General features: G+C 35.8%; 2 protein-coding genes across 5 annotated transcripts; one reads left to right on the top strand and one right to left on the bottom strand.

The window, feature by feature from the left end:
- The first annotated feature begins 1,647 nt into the window (after positions 1-1,647).
- LOC105161935 (uncharacterized) lies at positions 1,648-10,537 on the top strand. 3 transcript variants are annotated; one of them, XM_011079804.3, is made up of 13 exons: positions 1,648-2,382; positions 3,336-3,515; positions 3,616-3,828; positions 3,915-4,004; positions 4,242-4,358; positions 5,065-5,334; positions 6,012-6,168; positions 6,966-7,043; positions 7,853-7,953; positions 8,381-8,551; positions 9,212-9,286; positions 9,643-9,750; positions 9,906-10,537. In XM_011079804.3, the coding sequence occupies exons 1-13, from the start codon at positions 1,990-1,992 to the stop codon at positions 10,245-10,247; spliced, it is 2,295 nt and encodes a 764-aa protein (XP_011078106.1). In that variant the 5' UTR covers positions 1,648-1,989; the 3' UTR covers positions 10,248-10,537. The 3 variants fall into 3 exon arrangements, with proteins under 3 accessions (XP_011078106.1, XP_020549348.1, XP_020549349.1); XM_020693689.2 differs by having other exon boundaries at positions 7,850-7,953; XM_020693690.2 differs by having other exon boundaries at positions 2,245-2,382; positions 3,349-3,515; positions 7,850-7,953.
- A 1,146-nt stretch (positions 10,538-11,683) lies between these two features.
- LOC105161934 (organic solute transporter ostalpha protein (DUF300)) lies at positions 11,684-15,952 on the bottom strand. Of its 2 annotated transcripts, none has more exons than XM_011079800.3 (9): positions 15,657-15,952; positions 14,878-15,086; positions 14,519-14,575; positions 14,167-14,275; positions 13,720-13,901; positions 13,549-13,637; positions 13,028-13,277; positions 12,225-12,458; positions 11,684-12,099 (listed from the first exon to the last, which is right to left on the bottom strand). In XM_011079800.3, the coding sequence occupies exons 2-9, from the start codon at positions 15,025-15,027 to the stop codon at positions 11,926-11,928; spliced, it is 1,245 nt and encodes a 414-aa protein (XP_011078102.1). In that variant the 5' UTR covers positions 15,028-15,086; positions 15,657-15,952; the 3' UTR covers positions 11,684-11,925. The 2 variants fall into 2 exon arrangements, with proteins under 2 accessions (XP_011078102.1, XP_011078103.1); XM_011079801.3 differs by lacking the exon at positions 15,657-15,952 and adding an exon at positions 15,518-15,656.
- Positions 15,953-16,157: the final 205 nt, after the last annotated feature.

The raw sequence follows: 16,157 nt of genomic DNA, 5'->3' as shown, positions 1-16,157 counted from the left end.
AACCTGTGCTGAACCAAAATTAATATTTTCTTTTTATTTTTTTTGAGTTAATTTTATTTAAATAAATATTTATCACAATTATAAATATTTATTATTATCTACAAAAATTAATGATCTTCTAACGAATAACTTCGTGTAACGAATATCTTCAACGGGTAGCAGAACTGAATAGCGGCCCTAGTTGTCTGATAATGGTGTTTGAGCCTGTTGCTATGAGCCAATTCTTTTTTTTGTCGAAATCAGCATTTTTTTTCCAAATTCTAATGGAAGAGATCAACTGTATATAGAGAATTTTTGTAGTGACACCAGGTGTAATTTAAAAATTGCTTACAGAAAGAAATATAATATCATATTTCTAAAGGAGTTTAGGTGTAATTAATCATATATATATATTGAATAAAAATGTCCAAAATTCTTTCAATCTGTAGTCATTTTTTTTAATTTCTCAGCAATAGATTGTCCAACTATTAGATCCATTTAAAGAATTTTGACTTGTAAATAACGGTATATTTTATTGTTGATCCCATATGTTAGATTCTGTTCAATTTTAGTTCTAATCATGCAAAAAAACTCACTTAAGAACATAATATTATAATTTATCTCATTCTTAATTCCACTGATAAATTATTGACAGAATTCCTTAAATGGCCGTAGAAGAGATATGTGCCTCCTATATGCTGCATCTTGGAAAAATAATTAACTACAAAAAAAGTGGAAAAAAAGAATGTAATATTAGAGCTCCTCCCACAATTTGGCCTCTCCAAGAGCCAAGAAGTGAGCTTCCAGTCTAAAAATATAGCCAATAAAAGATTCGACTTCTATAAAATCAACTCTCATGTATTGTTGTGGTAAAAAAGCATATGCGAGAATGTTATGGACGAACTCCAATCCAAGAAGAAGGTTTTATGGTTGTGATAATATTGCAAGTGGGTGTGAGAAACGTTCATTTGCCGGTTGGACAAAATAGAGAAAGAGTTATCCGAAATGAAGAAGATTGTGAATTTCTTGCACAAAATAAAAGAAAAGATGACAGAAGTGAGGAAAAAGTTAATTTCTTACACAAGTGTTTGGTTGGGGCATTAATTTTACTTATTTTGAACTGTTTATGGTGAAATTAAATGAGACGTTGGAAGGAGATGTCGTAATCCATTTGAGTTTTTTAGATACGTTCTTGATTTTCTTTTAATTTTTTTAGTATTTTTAATCAACCAATGTAGGAAAAATGTATCAATGTACTAGCACATAAAAAAGATGTTATATTGTTTTTGTAATGTAATATTGATTGAAGTAACATTATAATTAGGTTGATACGTTGTGTTGTTGCTATCTTTAATTTTGAAATTGGAATTAATTACAAAGTAATGAAAAAAAAATATGAATATAGTTAGATGGTGTTATACTTTTGAACCCATAGTTTACGGGTTTAATATATTTAATTTTATACAATAAAAAGTTAAGCATATTTTATTTCATGAGATAAAAAAAATGTACAATTTTTAAGCTTATAAGATAAAATATGCTAATTTCATAAATTGTGAGGTTAAAATATAATTATTTTTATTGTTTGGGACTAGAAGTGCAATTTCGTCCTAAGGACAGCTGCTTACCGGACAAATGACCATTGGTCCCATTTAAGTTTGGCAGGTGTACGTTCATCCTTGTTTCTTGCAGAGTCGAAGAAAAGTTACCGTTGGAGTTTTCTCCCGCCCTCCGATCGGCGATTGCCATTCTACCTCTACCTATCACAATTTGTAGTCTTGGTACCAATTTTCTCCTTCGAGCCTTCCTCGGTTCCTCCTCGCTTACCAAAGTGCTGCACCGTTCTTGGAACTTCCGTGGCACTGGATCATAGAGGCGGTGAATCGTTCCAACGGCCGACTCTTTCTGCAAATAGTCTGTCTATAATTCACACAATAACCTAAATCATCGGCCGCGTAGTTCGAAAACCAACTCCGAGACAGGAAGAGCAGTCAGCGAGCGCATTTGTCTATGGCGGAGGATTTCCAGGCCGCGGTGGAGGATGGGCTGCGCCTCTCCAAAAGGATATATTTCGGAAAGGACAGGGCGGTTGCGCCGCCGAAGCCTCCGACGGAGATGGATAGGTCCAGCGAGCATCCGTTCCTTCCGACTTCTCCCATGGTTTACGCCGTGATCTCCAATCCCTCGATTGTGGACAACCCGGATATGCCGAGCTACCAGCCTTACGTGCACGGGAAGTGCGATCCCCCGGCCTTGATGCCGCTTCAGATGAATGGGATTTCGATGGAGGTGGAATGTTATATGGACACGGCTTTTATTACTGTAAACGGCTCGTGGCGTGTGCATTGCGTCATGGGCAGTCGTAGCTGTGATTGCCGAATCGCGGTTCCTATGGGAGAACAGGTAGAGTCAAGCCAAAGTTATACAATTTCCTTTTTATTTGGAAAAATTTGCATATTTTTGCGTTCGTCTTGTCCATCATGAATTTGTTATTTTATTTTTATTTTACGAGTGAATTTCTTTGTGGACGTTAAGGAGGTGAAAATGGAGAATTATTTCTCGATGATTTGGAAAAGAAGTAGCTTTTCTGATGACGAAAAGAACAATTGGGAGATCCGTTTTACCTATGTCACCTTTACCGAGATATTCTGTAAATAAATTATTTATTTGATTACGTTACTGGTTTCACTTAGCGAAATATGCTCTTTTTTCCAGATTGTTATTAATTGCGTTGTTTCCTGATGATTTATATTCACAAGAAGAGAATCTCTTTCCTCAAGCTGAAGTTTTCACCCCTCGTTTTTGCATTTGTACCTGAAAAGGTTGAATCGGATTTTTTCGTGATGATATCATCTCATTAAGGCTTTAAGTTCTCAAACAAAACGTTTTCTTTTTTTAATATGTTTTTTTTCTTCCCTTGATTCTTTTTTGCATCAATATTTTCAGGAAATAGTTATCATTATATGGGGTGGGGGATAAGTTGTGTTTCATTCAAGTTTATATGGACATCCGTACTTATTCCAAAATGCATGGCTCGTGACATGAAATTGATCATAGAGGGCGCTTTGAGTTTAAGAAATATCAGTCGTCTGTGCCCAAGTTGCAGGGAGTTTTTATGCCAAAGTACAGGCTGTTTACCTGTGACATTATACTTCATCAATTCTATGAAAGTATTGATGCTTACCAACCCAACAACTGTTGCTCTTTCATTTGGATGCTGTTGAAACTAATGTAAAATTTTGTGCAATTTTTGCATTGCTCTCATCATCTTGTAGCTTCCACATCTTTTCATCTTTCCTTGCATAACAAGGGTGAATTATTCTTTGTTCTCAAGAGGTATATTATTTGGCTAACAGGGTTCAATTCTAGGTGTCGAGGTTGAGATACCCCGGAAATCATATTCTACCGAACTGGCCATGGACAATGAAAGTGATACTGTTCCAGGAGCCAAACCCCGGACTGGTAAAGGAAAGGTAGCAAAGGTTGAAGAGGGACCCTTTTTAAAACCCCATATTTTCACTATTACAGTTCCAAAGGCAAGTTTCAAATTGCACTTATTTGATCCTCTTCATGTTTCAGAGCACGTTGTGATGTAATTTAACTACATCTTCAATAAGATGTTTGTATCCTTTACAGATTGATGGAGGGACAAATCTTTTGGTTAAGCTGAAATGGTCTCAAAAGTTAATGTATCACGGTGGCCAGTTTACCTTGAACGTTCCATTTAAATTTCCAGAATATGTAACACCGGCGGGGAAGAAGATTCCTAAACATGAAAAGATACAGTTAACTGTCAACTCTTGTCCTGGAACCGAGATTTTGAGTAAAACAACGAGTCATCTTTTGAAGGTGAAATTATATATCAGGTTCTGATGATTATGCTGCGGACATGTAAGAACGGTTTACTAACAATTAATATCTTTTGGAAATTTTAGGAGCGATACCGACAAGCAGGAAAATCAGTTTTCTTTTATGACTCTGATGTTCTTTCATGGTCAAGCAGTGACATTTCATTCGCATACACAGTAAGACTTCATCTACATGTTTTTTGTATAAGCTTATGAGTCTGTTACCATTCCAAGATGATAGTAAATGGTGTTGTACTCTCCGGAGATAGGAAGAATAGGAAGAAATGTTTGCTTGCGATGAATATTAAGTATCTTAAACTTTGACTTTATAGATAAGTACCATTGCGTTTGAAGCGCGTTCCTGAATTTGGCCTCAGCGAAATTTCTTTATGTTTCTGATTTGCATTTCTTCAGATGTCTTCAAATGATACATCTGGTGCTGTGCTTTTGAGTTCTCCACCGCTACTCGATGTTGATCGTAGAGAGATGTTCTCTTGCTATCTATTCCCAGGAAACAAACAGAGTAGAAAGGTAAATTCAAAACCCAGCCCTTACAAATTTATTGTAAATTCTGAATATTTTGGCTAGCTGATCCCAACATATGCGACAAAGAAAGAAAACACATTTTCAATGAAGTTGTCGTGTGTGCTAATAAGTTATCAGCATTTTAGTAGCTGAATGGATGCACAACAATAGATGATGTTGGATGAAAATGCTGAATCTGGTTTTGCACCACACAAATTCATCAAATGTTTGAAACGAGAAGAGATCCAAACGCCATCATTTTACAGATGTCTGTCCCAGTGTAGGTTCTCCAAAATCTATTTTATCTTTAGGATAAGATAAAAACATGCCATGGGCTTTTCTGAGCATCAAAATATTCAAGGAACAGGCAAGGTTTTAGACCTACTTTTGGTTCAAGTTTCGTGGAATTCTGAGATACTTCAAATTTTAGATGTTTTACACAGTTTTATTAAAGAAAGTTTGTTTCCCTTTCATACTAACTTGTAGTTATTATTACGCTTTGAAAATTTACCATACAAATACAAGGGTTCAGGCCTACTTTTGGTCCAAGTTTCATGGAATTCTGAGAAAGATCTGTACTGGGAAGAATGGGCTTTGAATTCTTCGTATTTTCATCCTTCTTGGAAATTTACTTGTGATGGTCAATTTCTAACTAACCAAGAATTCATTTCCGTTTTTGGAGTAATAAGATTGATTTTGATATTTGGGACAGTTCTTCAAGAGGGAAGTGGTTTTTGTTGTTGATATAAGTGGAAGTATGAAGGGTAAACTGCTTGAAGAGACCAAAAATGCCCTATTTGCTGCACTCACAAAGCTTGACCCTGAAGACTTGTTTAATGTAATTGCATTCAACGGTGAAACTTACCTATTTGCATCATCTCTGGAGCCAGCAACTGCAACAACTGTTGAAAACGCCACTCAGTGGATTAGTTTGAATTTTCTAGCTGGTGGTGGGACAAATATCCTGCTTCCTCTAAATCAGGTTTTTCTCATTGTCCTATTACTTTTCAAGTCCTTCTTTCTATTTATTACTTGTTTTTGTCTTTTCACCCACTAACATGCAAGCACTAGGACCTAATTCTGTTTTATTGTAATTTGAGGTTAATTCTGCCTGTTCTTGGATCCAATAATATGGATCCCCCATTTTGTAAGTATAACAACATGGTGACTCCCAACTCCCACTAAATGAAAGTGACCCACGTTCATATGTAACTGATGCATTGAATCAGTATGAAAGTTTGATGAGATGCTAGTCACTGGTTTTTATTTTCCCAAGTACTTGCACATACTTCGAAGTTACATTCTTGGACAGCATGAGTTGTAAAAGACCAGTTGTTAATTAAATAGGAAAAACATATCTTGGTACCTGTAGCTCCAGGTAGGCAAGGGAGTAATGTGAAAGGGAACATTTTTGTGCAATCATTCTCCTTATATCTGAATATGACCAGGGGTTCATATGCTTCTCATGGGGTGTGCTTGTGCAAACAAATAACTGTTTTCCTGCAGCTCTTCTAGAATGGTTTATGTCAAAGTCATATGCTACCCATGCATGCTTATTGACGGATGTTGAACATGGAAATTTGATTGATTAACCTTCAACAAACATTCATGGAAATTACTTTATGGGCATTTTAATAAAATATCGTGTTCTCTTGTTAGGCCATTGAGATGTTTTCTGATAGTCGGAACTCCATTCCAATCATTTTCCTGGTTACTGATGGAGCTGATAAAGATGAGAGACATATTTGTGATGTTATGAAAAGTCAATTTACAGACCGAAAAGATGTTTTTCCACGGATATACACACTTGGCATAGGTATGATTTTCATATTGCTGGTGTATTCTTAATGTTTCTTATGTCACTGAAGATCATTAAATGTTATGCAAGAGGTTGCTGTGTACAAGCATCAATTATACTAGTGGATAGTCTACAAATTTAATATTTGAAATAATAACTGGAATGCTGTTCAGAAAAGTTCAACTATGAATTTTATTGGCAAAATAAAAAGCAACGCCAGCTTTGTTTCTGTGGAATTTTTGACACCAGCATCCCTTTACAGAATTCTTAAATGAGAAGTAGCAAACATCAATCACCCGACTGCAATACATCTTTACCTGCTTCCTTGCGCATATCCTTCAGCTTAACAATTTTCTTCCTTATGCTGATTTTCTCCCTCGGGTCATTATCATTTAGTATAATCTCCAATTTTTACTATAAGCACCCCTCAGCTTCATTCTACCCTAAATCATCATTAATGGTTAAAAGAGCAATCTAAGTTTATCAAAAGCAGAAAGTTTGAAGATGTCAATATAGAGCATTCTACTTAGTGTTGTCCACACATGAAAACCACATTTTGCTAATTCCAAGATGGTTACAATTACTTTGTTAGCTTGGAGTGCCAAACATTCTTTATAGCGTCATATTTGATGGGCTAATTTTGATTTTTATCAGTAATTTTAGCTACTAGGTAATCTTATACCTAGAGCATTGTGCACCATTTTTAATACTTTGAATTTGCTCCCTCTTATGAGCTTGTTCCTCAATCATTCACTCTTTATCTCTTTAAAATTCTTTACTTTCCACGTAGTTAATAAGATATTTTAATTTGTTAGGTATGTTCTGTAATCATTATTTTCTCCGGAAGCTTTCAATACTAGGTCGAGGGCATTATGATGCTGCTACAGATGTGGGTAAGTTTTATTTCTTTGGCATGCTTATGTTGAAGATCCTTCTTCTTGTAATATCGCAGGGCTATATTCGGCAAAAAACATTGAATTCTTCTCCTCTTCAAATGGTTGCTAAAACTGGCTTTATAGCAGTAAAGAATTGTTTTATGATGAAAGTTGAAAACAAGTAGAACTGATCTAAGAGTTGCGATATGACATGTTAGGTAGAACTGGTCCAAGAGTTACAATAGTCAATATTGATGTACAACAACATTGAATGGCATCTACAACTGTTTGTTCTAGGGAAGGAAAAGGCGTCTACCATGATAGAGTTATTTTTCACAATTCACAAATCTAGTTTAACTTTTTGACATTTCTGTACTTAGTAATACAACAGCTAGTTCAGCTGTAGAAATAAATAATTTGGGTTAATTGGTAAAATGGCTAGTTTACCGCATATTATCATGGATGTGTTTGCGTGCCCATCACAAAGCATATCTAGTAATTCCCTCTTAACTCGAAGAAGTTTTTACAACGGTTGCTCATACTTTGTCAACTTTTGCATCCTGAGTTTTTAGATCTAATTCATAGGTCATCTACAGCTGTGGGACTAGGTGTCTGTCATCAACACCTGTAATAGAAAATCCAAACAAGAATTTTGTCTATTCACTCGTCTTTGTTGAATGTTAAATACTGCCCTCTGTAAATTGGTGTTGTTTGACTTCTTTCATTGTTCCCTTTCACTTTTAGCATTTCTGTATATAGTTTCCATCCTGAACTAGTATAGTAGCATTTTAAGGCACTCTTTCTAATTTATTTCTGTGATTTAGCAGATTCAATTGATGCTTGTTTCGGAGCGCTATTTGCCAGAGCATCATCCATCTTTCTTGCCAATATTGCTTTTGAGAATCTTGATCAAATTGATGAGCTTGAGGTACTTGCAACTTTTCTTCCTTTCCAAATTCCGATGTTATTATCATGGAAGTGATCTACCATTTCCCTGGCACTTAACATTGCTGCGAGTCCCTTACAGTTTTAGCTTAGGCGATTAACCAACTAGCCACCCTAAGAAGTACTGATGAAATTCTTACTCTCATGCCCTTAATAAAGTTCTGGAATGGATTGCAGTATAATGATGCTGAAGCTTAATGTATAGCATATCAAACTTCTGAAATCTCTGTCTGCTAATAATCCGATCTGTTTCACTACTACACATAAACACAGACACATAGACACTTCTCTAATCTTTATGTTCCGATGACTTCTTATCCTTAATAGTAATTGTGTGGGTTGCTGTCCAGTCAATATTTTGCTCTCTCACTTGACTACATATGTTAACATGGAATTGATGTTCATGTCAGGTGTTTCCCTCTGAAATTCCTGACCTCTCATCCGAAAGCCCCTTGGTTGTATCAGGCAGATACCGTGGCACTTTTCCAGAGACCCTCAAAGTTAAAGGTTTCCTTCCAGATATGAGCAATTTTTCAGTAGACCTGAGTGTGCAGGAGGCGAAGGACATACCTATTGGCAAGGTGAGAGTTCATTTCTTTATTCTGAGATGCTGCAGTTAAGGATGGGAACTGATGTTTCTATATGCTATTTTTCTTGTCCTCAAAGTGCAATTGCCATGATTATCTGTACTTGCTAGGAAATCATAGCCTGTTGGCTTATGAGGTGTTGCATTAATTATTTATGAAATGATTCCTTGTAAAGAGAAGACTAGAATCCTTGCCAACCAAAATGCTGGTAGCTGTTTGTTGCTTGCTATTCTAAGGTCTTGATTCTGCACTCTTTTTCTCACGAGTTCTGCTTTTGTTTCTCTTTTGGCATACCATTTAAACTGTTCTAACTGGAGCAAGTTTATATGATTCTTGTTTGACTGTGGACCTGCATGGTCCACAATTTCACACTGCCTGTGTCCCATCCTTAATGTTTTGGTCTTACTAAATTTGACTCAGTTTTCACTGAAGAATCTTTGCCTGTGTGATCCAATTTCTCTCCTCAGTTTTACACATATACTTCTCAATTCAATCAACTATTCTTTTCTGTTTGAGTGAAACTTATTGATTTGTATGATACTGCCCTTCTAATGATGATTTCCATGAGAAAAAAATTCATTGTAGATATGTGACTAAAATTCTAGTCTCTCATCTTATGACATCTTCTTATTTTGATAATCTGAATTATCACAGATGCTAGCTAAGCAAGAGATTGAACTACTTACAGCTGAGGCCTGGTATTCAGATAGAAAGGAGCTCAAGGAGAAGGTACTTCCTATTTCTGTACTAAAGGTGGACATTTTGAATGATCAAGGTCCATAAATTAGGCATCATGGAGATGCTTTAGATATGCAGTTTTCATCTAGCTGAGAAAAATATAAAAAACATTTCATAAATAACTGGTTAACTTCCCAGCTTAACTAATTGCTCCAGATTGCATGTTTTCTTTGACTGTTAATTTTCATGTACTAAAATATTTATTTGTATCCAGAAAGTCCTGAGAACTTTCATCAGCTTGATCTCTTTAATGACAAAGCACAACTTCTTGTTCCAGAGTGGTTAGCCTTATGAGTTTAGCCATCTTGTAGACACTAGACATTGAATACTTGTGTTTTCATTGACAGATAGCAAACATGAGCATTGAATACTCCATCATTTCTGAATACACAAATGTGGTTCTGCTCGAGACAGAAAGAATGAAAATAACTGCAGATCCAGCCGCTGGTCGAAGGGTACGTCTCTTACCTTTAAACTGAGCTCTATAACACCCGAGTCATCTTGTTTCTTGATTTACCCTGATTAGCACTTGGGCCAATAATTGGATAATGCAACCTTTTTACGGGTCATCTCGAGTCATCCCAGATCCCTTAACTGACCACAACTGCAGGCCTCCAGCAAAGTCAACGACGTCAAAACAGAGGAACCCACGCCTCGAAAGATACTAGTGCTGCGCAACAACGGACTCGGGTTTGGCAACTTAACCGCCACGGAAGAAAACATCGTCCCTGGATTCAGCGCCCCAAAACCACCTGAAGCTGGCGACGCTTACATAAAGGGAGCTTCTCGATGCTGTAGCTGGCTCTGCAACCACAGATGCTGCTGGTGCTGCATGGGCGTGTGCTCAAGGATGAACAATGAATGTGCAAACCTAATGACTCAGGTGTGTGGCGCATTGGCGTGCCTAGGGTGCTATAGCTGTTGTGATAGTTGCACTGGACAAGAAGGGTGAGAAGAGTACATAACACCATGTGTAAGATGAGATAGATTCTTGTGGATGGTCTTCAGCCCTTCGGTGGTGGGGAGCATGCAGAGTGGTATGCAGATGAGGTGAATTCTGAGATATACTCTGAGATATACCATCATGCTCTCGGACAAGTAAAGAAGAAAGTGCTTAGTTTCCATATACATACATACTTAGGGGGATAGAGAATTTGGAAAGCAGCTTGGAACTGCTTTACAATGTCATTCAATTAACATGTACCATTTTTGGAAAATCAGATGAAGACACTATTTTTTTAACTACGTGGTAGGAAAGTATTCTGTAAAAATTACATATCTACCTGTACATATAACATCTATCACTTTTAGAAAATTGCACTTTTTCTCAAAAAAGTTTTAATATTATCATTGTCCCCTAAAATTTACCATTTACGCTCGAATCTTCTGACATAAAAAAAAATATAAATTTTTAATTTTATTCATTAACATTTTCATATGATAATCTTGTACTTATAAGAAAAGAAATATAATAATGTTGACCTCCCTCCCTTTCTATATGTATTATATATTTTCTCTCTCTGCATAGCTTATAAGCTATAATGCACGGGCATTTCAAAAAATTGCTCGATGTAGTGTTGGACACGTGTCGGACACGAACACAGTATTGGAGTGTCCGAAAATTAGATAAAAAGGGGAGGGGGAGGACACAGCGTCGAACACGCTACAGACATGGTTGTTAGCGTGTCCGATACGTTTTGGACACGTTCTGAATTTTTTTTATAATTTTAAAAAATTTTGATTGTCTTTGAAAAAAAAATTTAGACTTTATAAAAATGAAAAGAATTAATTCGCTCTTCTTAAACCAAAAGTATTAGGATAAAATTATTAAAAATCGATATATATTCACAATAATTTAACTAATTTAAATTATTAAAAAAATTTATTACGTTCTTTTTAAGTACAAGGTAAGACCTACTTATTTTATATTTTATTTATATTTTTCAGATTATATATTTTGATTTCATAAAAAAATTGAGAATATATATATATAAAATATATATTATATTATACATAATCATATCGTGTCCAAATTTTTTTATATTTTTTATATTACCATATACGTATCGCCGTGCATCATAGCTTATAAGTATAAAAATACACATATTCTAACGAATAATAAAATTAAAAAATTATCAAATTTTTTGCTAATAGCAACATTTTTTGTATAGCCCTTAAAAAAAACCTGAATGCAAATAGAGAATTTTTAGAGATGTAAATACAAATTTGAAACTTTTTTACGACAAAGTGTAATTTTATTTTACATTCTCAAAGAAGATCCAAGTGTAATTACCTTTTTTTCCGTGATAGTTACTCTCATAATTAATTAGAGATAAGTGAATTTGACTGTTGATATAGGTTTACTCAACAAGAAGTTTCACATAAACATTGAGAAATAAAAACAATAAATAATAATCAAATACAAAAATTACAAGCATCAGCTTCTGTTCCCCCCCCCCCCCCCCCAATGCAAAAACTCAGCCTAGTACCATCAGAAATTTACATAGTTGGAACCACAAAAGTATATGACACTACCATCCACTGTCTCAAGATTACCTCTTCAGACAGCAATGGAGAACGAGATATCATCAGCCAACATTTCAAGTAACATCTTTCATGTCTAGAGATACTCAAACCTCGGGTTTGATAGTGATATTTTGTTCGACTTCTTCAACCTTCACTTCCGGCTTGTCTTTGCTATCACTGGACACAGACATATGGTGGAAGGTTTCTTGGATCTTCGTCATGCCCTCATGTACTGGTTCGATTGCTTGGTTTATAGTCAACACGACATCCTCCATGACCTGTTTTTGAAGTTGCATCAATATTAAGATCGACCAGACTTCTGGACGGTGTCTATATGATTTTTTGTATATAGACACTGCCATCCACATGTTTTAACAGGTCAAAAAGGGAAAAAAAATCTGACCTTCTGGCCTCCTTCAACAACGATATCCTGAACACTTTCTTTAACACTAGTTCCAGGTGCCTCGATGATGGTTTCTCTCTTTTCAAGAAGTGCTGGCTTTTCTTTATCGCCTTCTTCTATCTTAACCATAGCCTTCGTCTCTTGGGTCGTAATCTTTCCATAGTGGTACGCTGGTATGAAATGATACGGTTTTGCCGAGAAGACAAAAATGTGAGCAACTGCTGCGATTGCCATCTGTTCCAGGCACAAGAAATCTAACCTCAATCTCGCTAAGAGAAGGAAAATTGCACAGAAAAAACAAAGGCTGCATTTGGATGAAAGGAATCGGATTTAAAGGGAGGATTAGTAATAAGAATTTCAAATGACTGCATATTAAATGAATTTGAAATTCATCACAATGTCACCAAATATAGTTCAAAAGTGAAAGTGCAAGGATTTCAAATCTTTCGTAGCGTGAGTCTATCCAAATAAGCTTGATAGATTTGTTATTATGGACTTGAAATCCTTAGATCCAAATCCATTAATCCAAACACAACATAATTGTTCTTCTCAGGCTCCTTATTAACTAAAATCTTATGTTTTTTATGGGCTCCGATGAAATAATTCGAGTAATTGCAAAATAGATAATCCAATCAATGTCTTGCCCTGGAATATGCACTGTTTCTCAATACTAAGAAACGTACATAATGTTGTTATTACAGGGGATCTCAAGGGACTTTGGAGAGAACCCCCAAAGAAACAAACAAAAAACCGGAAGTAAGAGAATCGGGAATACAACATGACCGTTTGTCCACCACGCTTACCTCTATGCAGATGAGGAAATCCTGCAGTCCAGTTTGAAATTTTCCTTCTTTTGGCAGAACTCTGAAAGTACACAACAAAACAATACCCACACCTTGCCACCATGTTGCAAACACAATAGCCTTAAAGCTAATAAACTTCGCAAGTGGTTTTATTGGTTCAAGTCTTCGATGAGTTACGTTGTAAAATTGAATGAGGCAATACAGAGCCCACATCTGGCTGAAATTCAAAACTATTGTTATATATGGGTACCTGCAAGAAACAGAAATGTCGGAAGGTGGGAAACAGGGAAAGAACAATGAATAACGAGCCCAAGCCTAACTATGGTGTGATACATGAAAAATAAGATCATGCAATAAGTATAATTTCATAATGATATACTACCATCATGATTCTTCTATGTGATGATTGATAAAGCATACTTTCTTGGTTAGGAGTTTAATCAAGAACATGCAATTTTACTCAATACTTGCATGATTTTTCCAATAATTGACTTTTTTTAGCAAGCGTAAATTATACATACCCGTAATACCACTTAAAACTTCCATCACCATACACTCCAAATAGCTCGAGAATGAATGCTAAGAATGCACAAAGAGTCTTCATAATCATCTGCAGAGATATGGAATGCATAAGCTTGTTCAAAGAGAAGGGGCGAGAAACAGAAATATGCAAGAGCAGCAAGAGGATTTACGTATTGTACTAGACCAAATTTAATTATTGTGAATAAGTGCTCTCCGAGCACACATGGTCTGAGGATGAAGTTGCGAAATGTTTTCTGTTCTGACTGAGGATCCTCTTTCTCTTCTAGCAATGGCTTGCTGATTTGCTTCCTTGCCTCATCTTCAAGCAAGTCTATGACTTGCCGTTCACCACCTACCAAATGCTATTTTCTTGTGACTAAACTTATTGCAAAATCCAGATAAAACTGAATTCCAAGAGAATTGATATACACCGTGCATTTTTCGTTTATCGAAATGTGTAAGATTTTTATCATTAATTTTTTTGTATGACCATAAAGGCAAAATAACAAGGACTGACTTTGAACTAAGGAGAATGAACATCTAAAAAGCAGGAGGAGGTTGAACTTTGGCTATCAGTCCTTTTAGAAGCCAGACCATCTGGGTTTTGGAATCCTTACCAAGGCATGCAATCAGGTAGCTTCCGAATGCATACAGCGCAAATGCTTCGTAGCAATTTCTCAATATGTCGCAAACAAGCGACAACTTTGCGTTCCACAAGGATAAGATCTGGAACAGAGAGGCCATGGATCAAATTAAACATAAATGAACTGTGGAATCCGGAAAGAATTAAGCCGAGGAATTGAAGAAAACTTCCAAATGTATGTGCCTAGAAACTGTTCACCCTCTTTGAACGGAACTGCAGCTCGACTCACATTACTTCTAAAAATACCGAAACCAACTCTCATTCCAACATCATTTACTAAATATACATGTGAAAAAGAGCCAGTTAGATCACGAACGGGTACTTACTGACTCGGTTGCATAGACTGGAACCATAAAAAGAACAGCAACAATCCATTTCTGCTCCTGGTGAAAAGTAAGCTCAGATAATGATGTCAGCATCCAAGTACAATCCTTCAACTAGATATGTTTCATAGCTCACATTTTAAATAGAACCTCATGTAATGAAAATAGAAAAAAATTGCCAATTCCAGCAGCCATATTGAAATTTGCTATCCGGAATGTGAAATCCATACTTGAAAACAAACAAGATTTATTAAATTAGTGCAGATATCATTCTTACAAAGATGGGTATCAGATAGTACCTGCTCCGGCATATTCAACAGAAATTGAATGATTATATTAAGGATTGTGGAAAAGAAACTAACCGAAGGATTGGTGTATGATCTGAGATGCTGGAAAGTTAGGAAAAGAGAAAGGAATATTGCTGCAAAACTAAAGCACCCTGCAATAATGAAAGCTGGCAGGTGAAGATCTTTATATGTGTTTTGATAGAGAAACAAGTAGGGTGAGTCCATCCCACATGCATCTTCTATGGCAATTTCCTTATATTCTCTGATAAAATGAGAGAATATACCTGCCAAAAGATAAACCAATGCAGAAATATTACAAATAATGAGACATATACACTCAACCCACAAACTAATAAAGTAGCTTGCATTATAATTAAGAATTAGAGGCACAAGTATGAAATTTAACAAATGAAAATGTGAGGAAACTGTGTTTTTCCAGGTTTTGGGACCAAAAAGGATTGTTTCTTTCCTTCAAAATCAAGCCCTTTTGCATTCTTTCACTAACATAATTAGTAGTCTAAATCTTTTTTTTTTCTCCAATTGCAATTCTGGGATTGGTAACTGCAACCAGTACAAATTTCTACTTGAAAATCTTGCTCAGTCTCTTCCAGAACAACCCTCTCATTGCTATTTTCTTTCAGACAAATTACTGAATACGTCATACACAACAACTGAACAACACAAACAAGAATTCTTCACAAGCAAATGAAACAACCTTCTAACCCTAGAAAATCATCAAATTTTCAAGAGCATAATTCTTCAACTTGAACCCAAATCTCCCATTGCGGAACTGACAAACACAAATTAATCAAGATCGGGGAAAAGGGTTTCATGAACTGGGCATGCATACATACTCGCCACTGGGGGCGCCAAGAAAATTTGCTCCAGAAAGTATCACTCCCAGTCTCGAATTTAAGAATCTGCCGGAAAATAAACGGCGAAAATCTACTCTGGTACAGAATTCGTGAGGATTTACGATGATCTTGGCGTTACAGCAAAATGCCAATGGATTTTTGTTGGGTGGTAGACTAGAGTGGCATGCAGAACTTGCGTTAGAAGCAGACACGTTTCATCAAAAAATGACACGTCTACGTCAGTATATATCTATGTTTTTGGTTCCTAGCCGTTAACACCATTCTTCTTTCTTCATAGTTTTCCACATCTCCATCCTACGTTAGATGTGTCGGCACCAAATGTTTATTTGGGGTTAATAGATATTAAAAAGGATTTTAAATATAATAAATTATTATAAAATAAAGAAATAATTGAAAAATTGGTTACTTATTTAATTTAAGAGGTTCCGACCACTTTCTCTATGATTTGACATTTTCATTGTTTGAAAATTTATAAATATC

The sequence above is a fragment of the Sesamum indicum genome, linkage group LG5, assembly GCF_026168435.1.
Source record: "Sesamum indicum cultivar Baizhima isolate 11 linkage group LG5, ASM2616843v1, whole genome shotgun sequence".
Taxonomy (NCBI): domain Eukaryota; kingdom Viridiplantae; phylum Streptophyta; class Magnoliopsida; order Lamiales; family Pedaliaceae; genus Sesamum; species Sesamum indicum.
The sequence above is the reverse complement of the archived record's forward strand: the minus strand, read 5'-3'. Positions and strand labels throughout refer to the sequence as shown.

Excerpts from the sequence above, each read along its gene's own strand:
- LOC105161935 (XM_020693689.2), top strand. The coding sequence starts at position 1,990 with ATGGCGGAGGATTTCCAGGCCGCGGTGGAGGATGGGCTGCGCCTCTCC. Across the intron at positions 3,829-3,914 it reads CAACGAGTCATCTTTTGAAG|GAGCGATACCGACAAGCAGG; the intron begins GTGAAATTATAT and ends TGGAAATTTTAG. Across the intron at positions 8,552-9,211 it reads AGGACATACCTATTGGCAAG|ATGCTAGCTAAGCAAGAGAT; the intron begins GTGAGAGTTCAT and ends GAATTATCACAG.
- LOC105161934 (XM_011079800.3), bottom strand. The coding sequence starts at position 15,027 with ATGGACTCACCCTACTTGTTTCTCTATCAAAACACATATAAAGATCTT. Across the intron at positions 14,576-14,877 it reads GATCATACACCAATCCTTCG|GAGCAGAAATGGATTGTTGC; the intron begins GTTAGTTTCTTT and ends ACTTTTCACCAG. Across the intron at positions 14,276-14,518 it reads CAGTCTATGCAACCGAGTCA|ATCTTATCCTTGTGGAACGC; the intron begins GTAAGTACCCGT and ends TCTCTGTTCCAG.